The 21,170-nt window shown below is 35.3% G+C and overlaps 2 protein-coding genes across 2 annotated transcripts; both read left to right on the top strand.

The window, feature by feature from the left end:
• The first annotated feature begins 14,431 nt into the window (after positions 1-14,431).
• Positions 14,432-15,542, top strand: LOC133338770 (uncharacterized). The gene is made up of 2 exons (XM_061546875.1): positions 14,432-15,237; positions 15,302-15,542. Exons 1-2 carry the CDS (start codon positions 14,432-14,434, stop codon positions 15,540-15,542), a joined length of 1,047 nt encoding a protein of 348 aa, XP_061402859.1.
• A 1,465-nt stretch (positions 15,543-17,007) lies between these two features.
• On the top strand, positions 17,008-20,396 carry LOC133338769 (uncharacterized; the record flags this gene model as incomplete). Its single annotated transcript, XM_061546874.1, has 5 exons — positions 17,008-17,813; positions 17,878-18,169; positions 18,887-19,002; positions 20,210-20,287; positions 20,348-20,396. Coding segments are annotated over exons 1-5 (1,341 nt in total), but the record flags the coding sequence as incomplete, so codon positions are not given.
• Between the last annotated feature and the right edge of the window lie 774 nt (positions 20,397-21,170).

The raw sequence follows: 21,170 nt of genomic DNA, 5'->3' as shown, positions 1-21,170 counted from the left end.
TGATAACACACTAAAAATCAAACCTCCTGTATTCGACGGCTCTACGTCATTCAATGTTTTCAAGTTACAGTTCGAGACAGTGGCTTCTAGAAATTCGTGGAACGACAGCGACAAAGCGGTTGCACTACTTCTGGCATTGAAGGGTAGTGCTGCTGATGTTATACAGAGTATTCCTGTCGCTTCTAGGAACAACTATGAAGATGTTATTGCTGCACTGGAACGTAAGTACGGTGGCGAACATAAACAAAACATCTACCTTATGGAACTAAGGGGAAGAGTACAGAGGGCAAACGAGACGTTACAAGACTTTGCAGCGGAGGTGGAACGTTTGGTGCTAATGACATATCCAGGAAAGAATCACCCATTGCTGGACCGTATGAAAATCGAAACCTTTGTGAATGGCATACGTGACCCTGAGATTAAATGTGCAACATATGCGTCACCAAAAGCGTCATTTGCCGAAACAGTGTCGTTTGCCCCTGCCCAAGAGACGGCAAGAATAATTGTTAAGCCCCAGGTCCACAAGATTCGCCAACTGGAGACCGAATGTTGCGAACCCAAATCTCTCGTTAACAGGCAGGTCATATTGCGCGCGAATGCAGAGCTAAGCGCAAACGATCCAGGTCATCGTCACCACCTCCAACGAAAGATGGTAGAAGAATGGCTCAACAGTCCACCAATGAGTCACCGTTAAACTAAATCGAGCCAGTCCAGCGGGGCATGAACTGGCTCCCATCGACGATGGCCCCACAATCTCCATAGCAATAGTACAACAGAAAAGTCACAACCTAACAACAACTGGGTACGTCAATGGTGACAAGCGAGTTCTGACGTTAGATACTGGCGCATCAAAGTCCATCATAAGATCAGATCTGGTAAAAATAACGCAACTTAATAGAGTCAGACTGCGCAAAGCAACGGGGGAGCCCGCGGCTGAGACTAACTATTGCCAATAAATCGGAGAATTACGAGTTTATAGTTGCCGATATCGTAGACGAAGTGATAATATGATTGCCTTTGGTATCAATCTGGATATGAAAGAGCGTGTGATGACCTGGTCTAACGTCGAAATTCCGTTAAACGTGGGCTACGATGAAAGTACACACATTAGACGTCTGATTACGGACCATCCAGAGATAATACCGCCCTGTGCCGAAGCAATAATATGGGTACCAATGAATGGAGATTGTGGAGCCGAGAAGTTGTGGGTGGTGGAACCAGCAGTAAACATAAACAGTAACATCCTAATAGCGAATGCCCTGGTGAAAAGCAACAAGGACGGATTGATTCCTGTTAGAGTTTTAAACTTGTCAAACAAGCAAGAGCAAATTTGCCAATTTTCCGATGTTGGACAATGCACACCAGCTGAAGCTGTAATTAATTTGGAAACTAGCACCGAAAAGCCATGGAGAAGACGCACCTTGACGGCTACATAAAAGAGTGGACACACCAATTATCACCTTCCGAGAGGAACAAGGCTAAGCAGCTATTATGGAAATATGCCTGCGTTGACAAAAGAGCACCAAGGAAGAACATCAGTGGTGAAGCATGAAATCCATACAGCAGACGCGAGACCCATTAAACAGCCTCCAAGAAGTGTTCCCCTGGTAAAAAGAGACGAGGTCCAGAAGCTGATAAGTGAAATGGAAAAGAGTGGTGTAATAGAACCATAGTCAAGTCCATGGTGCTCCCCAGTGGTCTTGGTCAAGAAGAAAGACGGAAGCACCCGATTTTGTGTGGACTACCGAAAGTTGAATGATGTCACCAAGAAAGACAGCTATCCGCTCCCAAGAATCGACGACACATTGGACACATTAGCCGGGACGTCATGGTTCTCCACCCTCGACCTGCAGAGTGGTACTGGCAAGTAGAGACTATGCACCTATTACCGTCTATTTGTCCCAAATTTTGCCAACATCGCCGCCTGTCTACTCCGCATGACGCAAAAAGGCCAGAGGTTTCAGTGGGGCAACGACCAAGAGGAGGCATTCAAGAAGCTCAAAGACATGCTATGCAGAGCCCCCATTTTGGCATACCCTATACCTGGCGGCAAGTTTGTTCTGGACACAGACGCAAGTGCGTGCGGCATCGGTGGCGTCCTTTCCCAGGAAATCGACGGACAGGAAAAAGTCATCGGGTACTACAGCCGGACATTGTCGAAGCCTGACAGGAATTACTGTGTGACGAGGAGAGAGCTGCTTGCTGTCCTTGAGAGTGTTAAACACTACCACGAATACTTATATGGCCAGCATTTCCTGCTGAGGACCGACCACGCTGCTCTCCAATGGTTGCTGCAGTTTAAGAATCTGGAAGGTCAACTAGCCCGTTGGATTGAGAGGCTCTAGAGTTATGACTTCAGAATCGAGCACAGAAAAGGCGGAAAACACGGTAATGCTGATGCCCTGTCTCGTCGGCCATGCAAGGTAGAATGCAGGCATTGCTCAAAGGCTGAGTGTAAAGAGAATATCGTTGATGTCCGATTATTGCAGTCTGAGTCGGGTGAAGATTGGTCGACGGAACAACGAGGGGATCCCATTCTGGGCAAAATAATTTCGGCCATAGAAACGGCCAAGCGACCTACTCGCAAAGAAATTGCCTCCGAAAGTCCTCTTTTAAAATCCTATTGGGCCCAGTGGGACAGTCTACTTATAATAGATGGTTGCCTATATCGCAAATGGGAAAGTGAGGACGGTAAATCTCACCGGAACTTGATCGTCGTCCCAGACTCCAAAATAAGAGATGTCTTGTCGGAGTTTCACGATGGGCCAAGCGGAGGACATCTTGGCATAGCAAAAACCGCTGAAAAGGTAAAGCAGAGATTCTACTGGGTCGGCTGTCAAAAATCCATTGCCGACTGGATCGCCAATTGTGAAAGGTGCATAAGAGCTAAAGGTCCAAAACGGAAGAGTCGAGGCTACATGCAGCAGTATAATTCAGGAGTCACTTTTCAAAAAAATTGCAATGGATGTAGCTGGACCGTTCCCAATAAGCGACTCTGGAAACCGGTATGTCTTAGATTACTTCAGCAAATGGCCAGAGGTTTATGCTATCCCAAATCAAGAAGCCAGGACAATTGTGGATGTGTTCAGCAAAAATTGGATTTGTCGCTATGGTGTTCCATCTGAGGTTCACTCCGATCAAGGTAGGAATTTTGAATCGGCGATCTTCAAGGAAATGTGTGACTCCTACGGAATCAAGAAAACCAGAACGACGCCCCTACATCCACAATCAGATGGCATGGTGGAACGATTCAATCGCACCCTGGAAGAACATCTACGGAAAGTGGTGGACAGTGGCCAACGAGACTGGGATGAGCATATTCCAAAGTTTTTACTGGCTTATAGATCGGCCATTCATGATTCCACTTCCCGACCCCAGCCAAAGTTCTGTTCGGAAATGAATTAAAGCTACCTGGCGATTTGATATTCGGTGCTACCCCAAACGACGATCTGAACCAAGATGAAGACAGTCAAAACTCTTTTAGTAAAGTCCACGATGCAGTTCGCCATCGAATAAAAATGGTTAGCAACCGTATGAAGGCAAGGTACGATCGAGCGGCAAATACCGATGGGTTTCAAGAAGGGCAACTGGTACTATTGTTCAACCCACAACTAAAGAAAGGACTATGCCCCAAATTGCAAATGCACTGGGAAGGACCCTACAAGATTGTCACGAAAATAAATGATGTGGTTTATCGCATCAAGAGGAGCGACAGTCCCAGGTCGAAGATTAAAGTTGTACATCTGGAGCGGCTGGCCCCCTACGGAACGGGAACTGTGCCTATTCGGGACGAACAGGCTTAAGCGGGGGGCAATGTTACGAATATAACTTTAGATTTAATTTAATTTAGATGAATTCCGTTAATTTAAGAATTTGAATTGTAACGTAAATTTCTACTACGCAGTTTATTCGAATAACTTCACAACAACAACTACTGTATAGATTTTTCTACATCCTTCCATTTCCTCTTTCATTTTCTATTTTGTTGTTGACGCACAATTCTTGTTAAACATCATCATTGATGCTCGCTTAATTCCTCTTTCTTTGTTACTCCCTCGCCTGTATATGTGTTGTTGTTATTGTTCACTCAATGTAAGTTTGTATGTGTTTGTTGCATTGGTAGATTGTTCGAAATCTAGGTGTTACCAGATCGTCTAGAAACTTCTGTAGCGACAGACAGGGCTCATATAAATAGGGGGAATTTTTTTTATTTGAATCAATGGAAACAAACTAGTAACTGGCGCAGTCGGTAGTCCTGCCTAACGCGTATAGGACTCGATAAAAAAGGAAAAGTTATAAAAAAAAAACCCAAAAACAAAATGAACATTTTGATAAAAATAAATGACAAAAGTGAAAAGAGAAAAAGTTACAAAAAAAAAAAAACATTTTGATAAAAATAAATGACAAAAGTGAAAAGTGAAAAGAGCAAAAGTTACATTCAAAATCTAAAAAAACCCTTTTGATAAAAATAAATAAATGAAGAAGTGAAAAAGGATAATTCAAAAATCGATAAGGAAAATGCTAAAAAAACTATAAAAACTTTAAAAACAAATGGAAGTGGAAAACTGAAAAGGATATACGTCGTAGCGTTTCAACGCCTCATAGGCAGATAACATCGTAATCATCATGGTTCACATCTATTTCTGGGTATGGCTGTAAGTACAAGAACACTTTTCGTAATTAAATTAAATAAAGAATAAAAATTAAATTAAATAATTAAATAAAGAAAATAATCCTTTAAAACTATGAATGAACATTATAGTTAGGATTTAGAAAAAAGGAAGATAAAACATCTATGAAGGAATATCATAGATAATCTTCACACTTAAAATAATAATAAAATAAATAATAAAAGATATAAAAATATAAAAGAAATATTAAAAAAAAGATATATTTGAAAAAGAAGATGAAGATATTTATGAAATATAAAATGAAAAGAAAATAATATAGAAAATATATAAGAAATATAAAAAAGAGAAGATATATTTGAAAAATAAGATATTTATGGAAAATAAAAAGGAAATATAATATATATAATATATATATATATTATATATATAAACCAAAGAAAATAATGAAAAGAAAATAATATAGAAAAATATATAAGAAATATAAAAAAATATATTAAAAACAAAAAAGAAGATATATATTGAAAAAGAAGATATTTATGGAAAATATAAAGGAAATATAAAATATAAAGAAGAAAGGAATGAAAAGGAAATAATATATACACTGAATATATATAAAAAATCAAAGTAAACCATATATAAAAAAGAAAGAGGAAAAGGATTCTAGCGATTGAAAATTAAATGCCGAAAACTGAAAAAAGTTCAATAAAATACTTGCCCTATAAAATACCGACTTCTGATAATACATCCATAATGAATACTCCAAGTGCAAATAGTGTGGACGTTTTCAATTCTTTGCGTATACCCGACGCTATTAAAGACCTTCCACGATTCGATGGAAACCATAGGCTTCTATATGAATTCATTAATAATGTCGAAGAAATTTTATTACATCTTAGGGATATTGATGGCACACCTTGTGCTAAAATTTTGTTAAGAGCTATAAGAAATAAAATAGAAGGAGAAGCAAACGAAGTACTTAATATGCACGGAACACCGTTAGTCTGGGATGAAATAAAAGAACATTTGATCTTACATTATTCGGACAAGAGAACAGAAACTTCCCTTATTAAGGGAATTGTAGAAATACAATCAACACTCCACAACAATGTATTGATTAATGAAAAAGATCAAAGCGTTATAAAAGCAAAAAAAAAACCTCTATGGAGGAATATGTTTGAACACATTCCTCACCGGATTAAAAGAACCATTAGGAGAAAAAATTAGAGCAATGAGACCCGACTCTTTGCCCTCAGCTTTGTCACTTTGTCTAAAAGAACAAAATATTTTCTATCAAAAAAGAGACACTTTTGGGCCTAACTTCAGGAAAACAGACAATCTTCAACAACTCTATAATAATGGATATTTTAAACAACAAAGGTACTCTTACCAAAATCAAAATTACAATAATTCAGGAGCTAACTTCCTAAATTACAGACCAAATTATAATAATATCATAAATATCAAAATTCAGATTCAAACTCTAGAATGAGTAGATTTTCACATTGAAGTAGAGCTGAACCAATGGATGTCGATTCGGGACACACTAACTTCAGATCTACAACAACTAGGAACAGCAATACAACTTTCCGCGCGCAAAATCCAAAATTCTCTCAGCCGAAAAACAAAGAAATATACAACATAAACTCTCAAAACGATCATGAAGAAATACATAGTAACAATGACGATATGATAGACGACTCACAAAATTTTTTACATTAGCCTCCCAAAATCCACCGGATACGTAGAAATAAACAAACTTGGAAACACATTACCAAATATTAATATATCTTCTCCGTATGGGAAATCACTAAAATTTTTAATTGATACTGGTGCGTCAGCATCTTTTATAAATCCAGAATATACGGAACAAAAATCATTAATCGATTGCCAACCAATCACAATTACTACAGTTCTAAACAAATATAAAATAACCAAAAAGGCTATTATTCCCATATTCAAGGAATTTAAGAAATCTGGGAACTTAACGTTTCTAGTATTTAGATTCCATAACTATTTTGACGGACTACTCGGGATAGACGCTCTAATACAACTAAAAGCTAACCTAGATTTACACAACTTAACTTTAACAACACCGGAGACTACCTGTGTTCTAAAAATAAAACCTAATTTTACTTCAGACAAAAGTCATTATTAAACTCCCCGTAGATATCCAAGACGGTGACATATACATAAACTCTACAATGTTAACACCGCACCTACTTGTTTCCGAAGGCCTTTATACTTCCAAAAACTGGTTTAGCGAAGTAGAAATCCAAAATAATTCAAACACAGAACACATATTATTCCTAGACAAACCCATTAAAGTAGCACAATATAAATCGGACGACTTTGTTGAAATAAATAATTGGAATTTGGAGAGTCCTTCATTCAGCATCTTGTTTTAGGACCATTGCCGAATCAATTCGAATAAATCACTTAAATTTAGAAAAAAAATTATGAAATTATGCAAACAATATAACCACATATTTTTTTATAGAAGACCAGTATCACAACTACAGACAACAAGCATTTCTCAAATAATAAATTATTCAAGGTGATACATTGCACAGTAAAATTGACCGACGTAAGACATGACGACGAATAGGAAAACCTCATCAGAGAATACGACATATTCAAAACAATTAACCATTGTGAAAAATGCCAGACACTTAAATACAATAGAAGTCCTCCAAAGATTAAATATGAAATACCAGAAACACCCAAAAAACCACTTGACATAATACATATTGATCTTTATTCTATAAACAATTGCCATGTTCTTACAATATTAGATAAGTTTTCCAAATTTGCCGCCGCATACTCGATTCCCAATAGAACAAGATCACGAACGCTATTCACTCTGCAACTAATCTTACACATTACGAACTTTTTCATGGAAGAATTTATAAATTTGACAGGGATGTTCGATTCAATAACGAACATGACTACTTACGTAAACTTAATGAGTTTCAGGAAACACTTTACCCTTATATTAAAGAAAAACTCAGAATCGATTTGAAAAACTAAATAAAGACAGACATGAACCCGAAAATTTTGAAATCGACGAAGACATTTACAGAAAAGAATGCAGGAGAAATAAAATGACACCAAGATTTTCAAAACACAAAATTCAAAATAACAATAATTACAACAAGAAATCAAAAAATACATAAATCTAGATTAAAAACTAAAAAGAAAACTTATAGAAATACTACCTATCAGACCGGACCAAGCGATAGTGCAGGTAAATCTCGGACAAGCAAGAAAAATCGAATCATATTTACCACATTTATCACAAGAGACTTCAAACAAAATTCATAAGGAAGAAAGCATCCTACACGAAATGAAATATTTGGAAGAAATAAATTACAATATCGACTTGTTTAGCGACCATTTAATTAACCTAGCAGAAGTTTTAGCCAAATTAAATGTCATTTCTAAATTTATTCTTGACCAAAATGATTTACACGATTTATTTACACAGCAGTCTATTGAGATTATCTCAGACGAACATGTCTATGAACTTCTTGGGCTTCAAGCTTATTATAATCATAGCAGCATAATATTCAACGTTAGAATACCTGTCCTTTCGGAAATGACATACCAATTCAGTCACATTATTCCTTTACCAATTAACTTTACCAAAATAATCGTGACACAACCATACATAGCCCACAACGAAAAGAGTGTTCAATACTTTACAAAAGCCTGTTCCAGGATTGAAAGCTCCTTTTATTGTCGCTCCCCGCTGTATAAAGAAGACGTAAACAACTCATCTTGTGTTACGAAATTTCTTTTATTTTCTGTAATTTTTATACAACTTAACTTCAAATTGAACTTTGCAAAATAAAAAATGTTTTGAATAATTTTTGTGTTTGGTCATAAAACAGCTGATCCCAAAATGGCTGAGTTTGCAAAATCTTACTGCATAAACTTCTTTCAGTAAACTCCAGTAAGTTTGTTGTTGTTCAACTGTCAAACTTGACTCTCTTTTACTGGATTATCAAATATCGAGTAAACAGACAGCTATTATGAATATCAACTTTTCTCGGTTGCCGTCGATAATACTGTTTTGACACAGTTCTGCAACTAGAAATATTAGAAATATTGTAAACAAACAAAAATTCAATAGAATATTTCAGAAAAACTAATTTTAAGTGATGATATGCTCAGTGGAACTAGTTTTTTATGATAAAAATAATGTGCAAGGCGTGGCATCTATTAGAAGGCATTTAAGAGATAAATCCAATCCATTAGAACTACCATCCGTTCTATAAGTAGATGTTTATGTTTAGAGAAATGTTCAATCAACTGCTCACTTTAGCTTTAAGGCGTATTTTCGGCTACCAAAAGATGCCGTTGTGTGCTTATTTGAAGAATTAAACCCCGGTTTCCGAAAAGTCCGACGGTCAACAGCAATTCCTCTTCTCATCAAAGTGTGTGCAGCTCTGAGGGAAGTTTTCACAAGTCCCATGGCAATGACTTCAACCTTGGCATGGCTCAACTGTGTAAAAATTTGGATCGTTTCCAAACTAACCGATGGGGAAAAGGGGAAGAATATTTTTTTTTTATTCGAAAACAAAGTTCCCGAGTGTATAGATGGCATACACGTACATATCATGGTCCCAAAAGAAGATGTTCGGCATTTATATTTAAATAGGAAAGGCTACTTTAGTTTAAACGTTTAGTAGTAATTTTAACCATTATGGTAAGCCCACAAATTTCAGTTCTTATTGCAAAACACGACTAAACAACAACCAGAAATAAATGATTGCCGGAAAATTCTATTCGAAGCAACGCCACTAAACTATGGTTACCATCCGTAATCGACCCATTAAACTATTTAAAAAATCACTAAATTATTAAAAATTCAAACCAATTTAAAAACCTCGATATGCGGAAAAAATTACTATCCGGATTGGTGTCAGTAATCGGATTAGTAAGATTTCATAGACTGTGAGCCCATAGTGCACACAGTCTATATTTGAAATTTGGGAATTTTGAGCTTTACACCAGTAAAACTTTTTTTAAATCTTGGGTAACGGTTTACAAATGACATGAGGTCAAAGTCAAAATTTCATATTTTTGTGAATATAATTTATCTTTGCAAATTGTCATATAAAATTGACATGCGTCAAAGTAATAACATGAAACAAACCTCGATATGCGGAAAAAATTACTATCCGGATTGGTGTCAGTAATCGGATTAGTAAGATTTCATAGACTGTGAGCCCATAGTGCACACAGTCTATATTTGAAATTTGGGAATTTTGAGCTTTACACCAGTAAAACTTTTATTAAATCTTGGGTAACGGTTTACAAATGACATGAGGTCAAAGTCAAAATTTCATATTTTTGTGAATATAATTTATCTTTGCAAATTGTCATATAAAATTGACATGCGTCAAAGTAATAACATGAAACAACGGTCAATTAAACAGAAGGGGCTGCCGATTAAAACGAAACTGAAAATTATCAGTAAGTTGAAGATAAAAATAAAAAAATCGTACATAAAACTCATAAATATATATATATATATTTTTTTAAAAAAATCGAGTTTCAGAACCTTGGCACTAGGTTCTGAATGGTTATAGCTGTTCTCCGTCCAATATTTTGCGATCGTCTGCAATTGTTCATAAACCTAAGAGTTATTGTCGATAATATAAAATTAGTAATTGAAAATTGCCTTTAAAAAATTAATAAAAAAATTAAAATTGACTTTTACTAACAAAGCATGCTGATGACCTCACTTTTAACCAACTTCGCTGTTATTTGTTTTTTTTTTTTTGTTTTTTTGATTTTCAAAATCTGACTTCACATTTGTAATTAGTAACCATGGTACAATAATACAATGTAGGGCAGCTTGAGGTGAATTACAAAAAAGGAACTATGCAGGTGTGGCTTCTTCTGCCAAAAATAAAATAATTATACGCAACAAGTATTTGTGTTTACAAAAGTAGAAACACGAAAAATTCATGAAAGGTTAAGATTTCTTCCCAAAATCCAGTAGGGAATACCATCAAATGTTTGTTTCATCCATAACAAAGTAATAACTTCCAGACGAACATGTTAAAAACATAATTTTTATTTCAATATATTTTGAATTTATTTGACATAGTATTCAAAACATTACACACACACACAAAATATGTATTTTGATTTGATGGAAAATTATGACAAATAAAATAGGATCTCTGGTGAGTATATAAGTAATTCGAAAAGTTCTGGAACGAAAAGCTAGTAAATTTTTCAAAATTATTTGACAAAATCAACGCAACAGCCATTCTTGGTTACCATTTTTACACGGCCAAATTTCGGAAGTAAGAAAATAACAAAGAGAAAGGCATCATAATTTGGGCTCTCTCAAATTTGTTTGAACGTTTTACTAGTTTTATGCGTACAGTAACGCGTTTTAATAAAAAGTTGGAAAACTGGCAAAAGTAGAAGAGTAGAAGAAAATTTGATATCGTAGTAAAAAATAATAGATTCTTGAAGCACGGGAACAGACCATAGGAACGAACGAATTCGAATCATTTAGGGAATATTTGGTAACAATTGTTACCAAATGTTGCTAAATGTTGTCTGTTTACCCAAAAATCCAGTAAAAGAGAGTCAAGTGAGAGAGCAAGTTTGACAGTTGAACAACAACGAACTTACTGGAGTTTACTGAAAGAATTTTATTCAGTAAGATTTTGCAAACTCAGCCAATTTCGGATCAGCTGTTTTATGACCAAACACAAAAATTATTCAAAACATTTGTTTAATTTGCAAAGTTCAATTTCAAGTTAAGTTGTATAAAAATTACAGAAAATGAAAGAAAGTCATGATTTAGATTAGGCGAGTTTACTTGCGGCAAGTCTTTGTAGGAGAGAGGGGCAAGGGGAATACAAATAAAAAACCAGTAAGGAAAGTAGTAAAGTCGGACGGGGCCGACTTTATGATACCCTTCACCACTTTGGGTGTATTCAACAGGACCATTAAAATCAAATTGGATGAACTAAAATAGTTGATATTTATTTAAATGTGAATCTACCTAGATATATCCATAAAGTATGTAAATCGACTTCAAACAAATATAAATAGGTCATCCGTTGGGCTATGTCTGTACTTCTAGAAAACGCAACTACGTAATTCTATGCTAAATTTTGTAAGTTGTGCAAAATTTGATGTCAATCTGACTAACATGAGGAGTTTGATGCCCAATTTACTTGAAACCGGGGGAAAATATATATGGAAGCTCTATCCAAATATTAAGCGTTAGGTTGTTCACAGGATAGGTTGTTCTAATTTCAGAAAGTTTTGTTCCTATCAGCCTATTGGTTCCTTGGTGCGTCAATTACTTAAAATCAATCTATAATAAAAGGGAGCTATATATAAATCTGGACCGATTTTCACGAAAAAAACAGACATAACTCTAGGCTCAATTCAGTACGTTATGCCACATTTCGTGCAAATCGAAAGGTATATAGCGACTTTGGTGCACCATTTACATGAAATCGGACGAAACTATATATGGGAGCTATATAGAAATCTGGACCGATTTTCTCGAAACTTGGCAGATATCACTCTAGGCTCATTTCAGTACGTTATGGCAAATCTCTTGCAAATCGAAGGATATATAGGGACTTTGGTGCACCATTTACATGAAGTCGGACGAAACTATATATGGGAGCTATATATAAATCTGGACCGATTTTCTTGAAACTTGGCAGACATCACTCTATGCTTAATTCAGTACGTTATGCTAAATCTCTTGCATATCGAAGGATATATAGGGACTTTGGTGCACCATTTACATTAAATCGGACGAAACTATATATGGGAGGTATATCTAAATCTGAACCGATTTTCTCAAAACTTGGCAGACATGACTCTAGGCTCAACTCAGTACGTTATGCCAAATTTCGTGCAAATCGAAAGGTATATAGCGACTTTGGTGCACCAGTTACATGAAATCGGACGAAACTATATATGGGAGCTATATAGAAATCTGGACCGATTTTCTCGAAACTTGGCAGATATAACTCTAGGCTTAATTCAGTAGGTTATGCCAAATTTCGTGCAAATCGAAAAATATATAGGGACTTTGGGGCACCATTTACATTAAATCGGACGAAACTATATATGGGAGGTATATCTAAATCTGAACCGATTTTCTCAAAACTTGGCAGACATGACTCTAGGCTCAACTCAGTACGTTATGCCAAATTTCGTGGAAATCGAAAGGTATATAGCGACTTTGGTGCACCAGTTACATGAAATCGGACGAAACTATATATGGGAGCTATATATAAATCTGGACCGATTTTCACGAAACTTGGCAAACATAATTCTAGGCTCAATTCAGTACGTTATGCCAAATTTGGTGCAAATCGAAGGATATATAGGGACTTTGGTGCACCATTTACATGAAATCGGACGAAAATATATATGGGAGCTATATATAAATCTGGACCGATTTTCACGAAACTTGGCAGACATAATTCTAGGCTCAATTCAGTACGTTATGCCAAATTTGGTGCAAATCGAAGGATATATAGGGATTTTGGTGCACCATTTACATGAAATCGGACGAAACTATATATGGGAGCTATATCTAAATCTGGACCGATTTTCACGAAAATTGGCAGACATCATTCTAGACCTAAATGATTAGGCTGTACCAAATTTCGTGCAAATCGAAAGATATATAGGGATCGTTTACATTAAATCGGTTAAATATATATATGGGAGCTATATCTAAATCTGAACCGATTTTTCCCAATTTCAATAGGGTTCGTCCTTGGGCCGAATAAGTGACCTATACCAATTTTCATCCAATTCGGATAATAAATGCGGCCTGTACTTTGTTTACAATTTAACATGGACAGACAGACGGACAGACGGACAGACGGACGGACGGACGGACGGACATGCATAAATCGACTTAGAAAGTGATTCTATGCATATTCTCAAAAGGAACCATGTGTCTATCTCGATTATTTTTGCCTGTTACAAACATATGCACAAAGACATAATACCCTGTACCACAGTGTGGTGAAGGGTATAAAAATTGCTTGTACCGACAATTTTCTGGCAATTCGTTTTGTGTATTTCGTATTTGTTGACATTTTATATACATATATTTAAATGTGAAAAAACAACAAATAGAAAAATATTTTGGATACCGAATTGCCTTGTATAGACGCATGAAGCAAGTTCAAAATAGAACGACAAGAATTGCCGCCAGTAAACTCGCCTAATCTAAATCAAGACAAAGTTCGTAAGTAATGCAAAGTTTCATTAAATTAGAAATTAATTATTTATATCGTTAGCTAAAATTCAAAAAGGCGCAACTAACAAAAAATTGTATTGTATACATGTGTTGACATTCAAAAAGTCAATTTTCAATTTTTTCTCAATTACGCCTTTTTGCATTTTAGCTAATTCCGTAATATTTTGCAAAATCATACTGGATGCTGCCTGTTTACTTTTCTTAGTATTATTGCAAAAGAAAATATAACGCCTTACTCTCTGAAAAATAACTTACTGAGTAAATTTTTGTGGAGAAGTAACTAGACACAGCTATATCATTCATATTTGTTTTTAACCAAAGATTATTTGTTCACATAAACAGGGGTTGTTGGTAGGTCAGGTGAACTCTTGTCAGCAGATATTTAATTTAAACTATGCCTAACCTGTCCAATACTAATCCAAATTACTACCCTTAAATTGGTAACCATGACAATAGAATAAAATACCATATCCGTTTTAATGTAATACCAGGATAATGTTCAATTGAAATAGGACAACTCCGCAGAATGGACGATTTGTCCGAATACTCGTCACCGGTTATTGAATTCAGAGCAACACATGACGATGAAAAGCAAATGAAGTTAATGGATAAAAATACGGGAACCGATCCCCTACCTCCGAAAATCGATACGTCCACCGAAACGCATCCGACATTTAGTAAGGAAACACAAACCTACGCAAATAAGGAATTCCTAAAAAATATCGATGAACGGAAACTGGCCATTTGGTTACGTCAAATACTTCCAACTGTCGAAAAGGAACTACTCAAAGGCTGTACACCAGACTTCAATTCCAATGCCACAGCTGTTGTTGAATTTCCTGAAATACAGCCTTATCAGAGGCTTCAGTTGGAAACATCCGAAAACTCGCAGGGAATTGGAATTTGGTTGGCGGTACATACCAACAATGCTCCCATTTTAGTCATCAGTACAATATCACCTCATGACGATGATTGGTGCGAACACGTCGACCAATACTTTTTGGTGTATGTCCCAATGCGCGAACTTACCTCTAATTTTATTGTCTGGACAGAAGTTAAGCGTGTATCCGTTAAGGCCTGCTTGCGCAGTCTGTGTACAAATTCGTTTAACAAATGCACCTTTGCCGGCTCCACTATGGATGGTGACATTTACATTTGGAACTGTGATCAAAAAATCAAATCAGTGGCCATAACTGAATTGTTCAATGCAACATCAATACATGGGTATGCCCTTGCAATGGATTGGTCTAGCGAACAAACTCTACTAACAGCGCACAGTAACGGTTACGTGGTACAATGGGGTTTGGGTACTGAATTAATATCAGAAGCAGAGTAAGTCTTCAATACGAAAAGTTAAATTTCAAAGTTAAGATCATAATTTCCAATGTTGTCTCAGATATTTTATTAAACCAGCACCATCGAGTGGCTCAAAGGAAGCATCCATTTCGTGTTTACTGGCTTTAAGTGGAAATGATTTTGTTGTTGGCTGTGATGATGGATCCATTTATCGTTGTTGGATTTCCAGTTCTGCGACTATAATGAAGTTTCATGTGGACATAATTCCATTGAAGAAACATCTATTTATGACATCATCATTGTTAAAGACACGAACAAATGGTCATAGCATTGTGATATAATTATGACAAATAAAATAGGATCTCTGGTGAGTATATAAGTAATTCGAAAAGTTCTGGAACGAAAAGCTAGTAAATTTTTCAAAATTATTTGACAAAATCAACGCAACAGCCATTCTTGGTTACCATTTTTACACGGCCAAATTTCGGAAGTAAGAAAATAACAAAGAGAAAGGCATCATAATTTGGGCTCTCTCAAATTTGTTTGAACGTTTTACTAGTTTTATGCGTACAGTAACGCGTTTTAATAAAAAGTTGGAAAACTGGCAAAAGTAGAAGAGTAGAAGAAAATTTGATATCGTAGTAAAAAATAATAGATTCTTGAAGCACGGGAACAGACCATAGGAACGAACGAATTCGAATCATTTATAACCTGTGTCTGTTTACTCGATATTTGGTAACAATTGTTACCAAATGTTGCTAAATGTTGTCTGTTTACCCAAAAATCCAGTAAAAGAGAGTCAAGTGAGAGAGCAAGTTTGACAGTTGAACAACAACGAACTTACTGGAGTTTACTGAAAGAATTTTATTCAGTAAGATTTTGCAAACTCAGCCAATTTCGGATCAGCTGTTTTATGACCAAACACAAAAATTATTCAAAACATTTGTTTAATTTGCAAAGTTTAATTTGCAAAGAAAGTCATGATTTAGATTAGGCGAGTTTACTTGCGGCAAGTCTTTGTAGGAGAGAGGGGCAAGGGGAATACAAATGAAAAAAAATTGCTTGTACCGACAATTTTCTGGCAATTCGTTTTGTGTATTTCGTATTTGTTGACATTTTATATACATATATTTAAATGTGAAAAAACAACAAATAGAAAAATATTTTGGATACCGAATTGCCTTGTATAGACGCATGAAGCAAGTTCAAAATAGAACGACAAGAATTGCCGCCAGTAAACTCGCCTAATCTAAATCAAGACAAAGTTCGTAAGTAATGCAAAGTTTCATTAAATTAGAAATTAATTATTTATATCGTTAGCTAAAATTCAAAAAGGCGCAACTAACAAAAAATTGTATTGTATACATGTGTTGACATTCAAAAAGTCAATTTTCAATTTTTTCTCAGTTACGCCTTTTTGCATTTTAGCTAATTCCGTAATATTTTGCAAAATCATACTGGATGCTGCCTGTTTACTTTTCTTAGTATTATTGCAAAAGAAAATATAACGCCTTACTCTCTGAAAAATAACTTACTGAGTAAATTTTTCTGGAGAAGTAACTAGACACAGCTATATCATTCATATTTGTTTTTAACCAAAGATTATTTGTTCACATAAACAGGGGTTGTTGGTAGGTCAGGTGAACTCTTGTCAGCCGATATTTAATTTAAACTATGCCTAACCTGTCCAATACTAATACAAATTACTACCCTTAAATTGGTAACCATGACAATAGAATAAAATACCATATCCGTTTTAATGTAATACCAGGATAATGTTCAATTGAAATAGGACAACTCCGCAGAATGGACGATTTGTCCGAATACTCGTCACCGGTTATTGAATTCAGAGCAACACATGACGATGAAAAGCAAATGAAGTTAATGGATAAAAATACGGGAACCGATCCCCTACCTCCGAAAATCGATACGTCCACCGAAACGCATCCGACATTTAGTAAGGAAACACAAACCTACGCAAATAAGGAATTCCTAAAAAATATCGATGAACGGAAACTGGCCATTTGGTTACGTCAAATACTTCCAACTGTCGAAAAGGAACTACTCAAAGGCTGTACACCAGACTTCAATTCCAATGCCACAGCTGTTGTTGAATTTCCTGAAATACAGCCTTATCAGAGGCTTCAGTTGGAAACATCCGAAAACTCGCAGGGAATTGGAATTTGGTTGGCGGTACATACCAACAATGCTCCCATTTTAGTCATCAGTACAATATCACCTCATGACGATGATTGGTGCGAACACGTCGACCAATACTTTTTGGTGTATGTCCCAATGCGCGAACTTACCTCTAATTTTATTGTCTGGACAGAAGTTAAGCGTGTATCCGTTAAGGCCTGCTTGCGCAGTCTGTGTACAAATTCGTTTAACAAATGCACCTTTGCCGGCTCCACTATGGATGGTGACATTTACATTTGGAACTGTGATCAAAAAATCAAATCAGTGGCCATAACTGAATTGTTCAATGCAACATCAATACATGGGTATGCCCTTGCAATGGATTGGTCTAGCGAACAAACTCTACTAACAGCGCACAGTAACGGTTACGTGGTACAATGGGGTTTGGGTACTGAATTAATATCAGAAGCAGAGTAAGTCTTCAATACGAAAAGTTAAATTTCAAAGTTAAGATCATAATTTCCAATGTTGTCTCAGATATTTTATTAAACCAGCACCATCGAGTGGCTCAAAGGAAGCATCCATTTCGTGTTTACTGGCTTTAAGTGGAAATGATTTTGTTGTTGGCTGTGATGATGGATCCATTTATCGTTGTTGGATTTCCAGTTCTGCGACTATAATGAAGTTTCATGTGGACATAATTCCATTGAAGAAACATCTATTTATGACATCATCATTGTTAAAGACACGAACAAATGGTCATAGCATTGTGATAAGCTGTGATCTGAGTGGCGAAGTTTATTTTCACGACTTACGAAATTCCAGAGATGTAAGTACACATATAATGGCAAAAATAAGATTAAGTAGAAAACATTAATTCGCTTACAAATTGTCCCCGTCCAGAACCTGCCAGAATATAAAATTTTTTTACTTACTTAAAACGTCGTTGATGTACTTTAATGTATCTACTTTAATCATATGCTCTATTTTTGGAGCATTCAATCACAGATTGTTCGGAGGCTATCATTAATAAACAGACGGAGACTTAAATATTTACATTGATATTGTCTAATATTAATATTATAGCACTTTAAAATATCGCGCCGATCGCTATGAGACAGCATCATTCCTTGTAACATGATATTCGATGCGGCTAACCAAGGTTTATTCATAAAGGGCCCCATACACTATACATCATGCCGTACAGCATTTATCATAGTATGAGTTATTTTTTGAAAGTTTATTTATGTATGTGTGACACACACAATGCATGAAGAAAATCAAAATAGTTTTGATTTTGAAAATGATCCCCTATCAATCTGGTGAATAATATTCATTTTGAAAGTTGTCAGTTAATAATTTTGTGTACAAAAATAATAAAATTGTGACGGAATAAAAAACAACTGAATTTACGACTCAAAATGCAATTTTTGGGACAAAAGTCGATTTTTTGGAATAGTGATTGAAGAGTTTCCCAAATAACGGCAACGCTACTGATTAAGGGAAAACACCATTCATGCATGTTTTCTTTTTAAATTTATTTCAGGAAACTGACACAGTTATAGCTAAAATACCACTACCTTTCACAAATATTCTTGCGTGTTCTCATGATGGCAATATGGTCTTTGCGCCTGGCGATGATGGATCTCTTGACTGTTACAGGTAATTATTTTTGAATATAATTATAACCCCATATTTATTATTCTTTCTACAGTATACGTCTGTAAACATATTACTAAAAATAGAGAACAATGAATGTTATGTCAGGCTTTCTCCCAAAATCAAGCTGGGATTTTATATATATGGCGGGTTATGTCATAAAATATGTGCTATGCAATGATAATTCAAAATACCAAAAATTGAGCCGAAAATACCTAAAATATTGAGGTTCTTTTATATTCAGTAAAAATTGAACCAACATTGATCATTTTTGGTACGAACAAGTTTACCTAATGTGAATTCAAAATAACAAACTACAGCTAATTCGCTACCCAGCTACCCATATTCTCCAAAATACAGAAATTTGGAAGAAACCGTTATGTACCCACATCCTAAATATGGACCAATATTGATAATTTTTGGTATTACCCTATGAGAACCCAACATACAGCCAATTCGGTTGAAAAACGTTCCAAAAAACCTAATATAGGGGCTATACATAAACGTGGACATTTTCAATACCAACTATCGTAGGAGTAATAATAACGTATGTACAAAATTTCAAAGTTCTAACGTGGCTTCGATAGACAGAAGGACATGCATAAATCGACATATTCTGCTCAAATAAAATATTCTTTGAAAGTGCACTCAAACCGTAGCCATGCGTTAAAGATTACTGGTAATTATAGTGCTATGTAGTCCACTTTGAATTATGAAAACTTCTTCAATACATCGCGCATCAATCTTAGGTTGTTGGTATTTTTCCTCCATTAGCACCGTTACTTAATCAGATGTCGATGTGTTTGGTGGGAATAAGGAGTCGTCTCTATCTACCATGGGTTTTGATAGACGTCATTTACGCTATATACCTGATCACAGAAAATTTGCCAGGAGTTTCGATTAGCGTTGTTTCATTTTGTTGTATTCTTTCCGCTTAGCGTGGATGTTGGCCCAGTATTCTGTAGATTTCTTCTGGTTAGCTCTGTTGTAAAGTCTTCAGATCTGTTTTCCTTTATTCCGAATCTCCCCCAGTCATCCACACCTTTGCGTTCGATTTCCTTCCTCGAAGTGGACAACGTTCTTCGAATGACTTTACAATTATATCCATAAAATTATTGACATTTCTGTCTATGTCGTTAGTGTTTACGCTGCCATATTTAACTTCCCCTCTAAGGCCGTGCTACACAACTTTCAACTTGTACTTTTACAGATTATTTGATGGTGTTCATGCAACGATTAAGGGAGACTTACGAGGCAAAGGAAATTTCATAAAATCAAGTGACAATGGGTAAGAGATTTTAAATAAATTTACCAATAATTTTTGTTCAATAACGTAATTACTTTTCAGCTGCTGGATTATTACCGGTCTTTACGAGAAAGAATTTCAAATATTTGCCTTAGAAATTTAAGAAAAAAATTATTTTGTTTCTCTTTTTTAAATGTATCTTTATTTATCGAATAAAATTTGTAATGATTGTTTAAATAATTAACTATATACAAAAACAAACTAAATTATTATGCCTAATAATATGTATATATACTTTGCACTTATACACGATTGATTTATATTTTACCAAATGTAAAAATAATATACAATTATAATAAAAAATAATCAAACATAATGGAAGAGTAAAAATAAATATATGTTGAAGAAGATACAAAAGAAAAAAAATCGAATAAAGGAGCATTTCCTGTATTCGAATAAAAGGGGAATATTAAATATCAACAACAAACATCATCACATACACTATCAAAGGTCTGTCCACCTTTCATACATCGAAGGAGCTATTAAGAAACGATTTGTTAAAGTTAACTATGAGAATACGAATTTTTGCTATTGTATACAATTTTATGCTATATAATACCGAAAGGGAAGGGCCTGCACATACATGTGGTATATAGTTTATGTATTTGATGAGTTTTTTCAATGTGAAGTGATAAGAAGTGAGCATTTATCGAATTATTGTGGAATTGTGACTGGCACTGAGTGTAGTGACGCCAAAGGATATACAGTTAATATTGTAACAACGGAGAGAGAAGAATGTGTGTAGCGTCTATGATCACATTCGATCTAAACATACACCATAGTATATTCATTCATATCTGAAATAAACTATTCACGTCACAAATCTCTATCACACGTGTATCATTCGTGCCATCTGCTGTCGCTA

This window comes from Musca vetustissima, unplaced genomic scaffold, assembly GCF_032173495.1.
Source record: "Musca vetustissima isolate MV318-11 ecotype Yass unplaced genomic scaffold, APGP_CSIRO_Mvet_v1 utg14384, whole genome shotgun sequence".
Lineage (NCBI taxonomy): Eukaryota > Metazoa > Arthropoda > Insecta > Diptera > Muscidae > Musca > Musca vetustissima.
The sequence above is the reverse complement of the archived record's forward strand: the minus strand, read 5'-3'. Positions and strand labels throughout refer to the sequence as shown.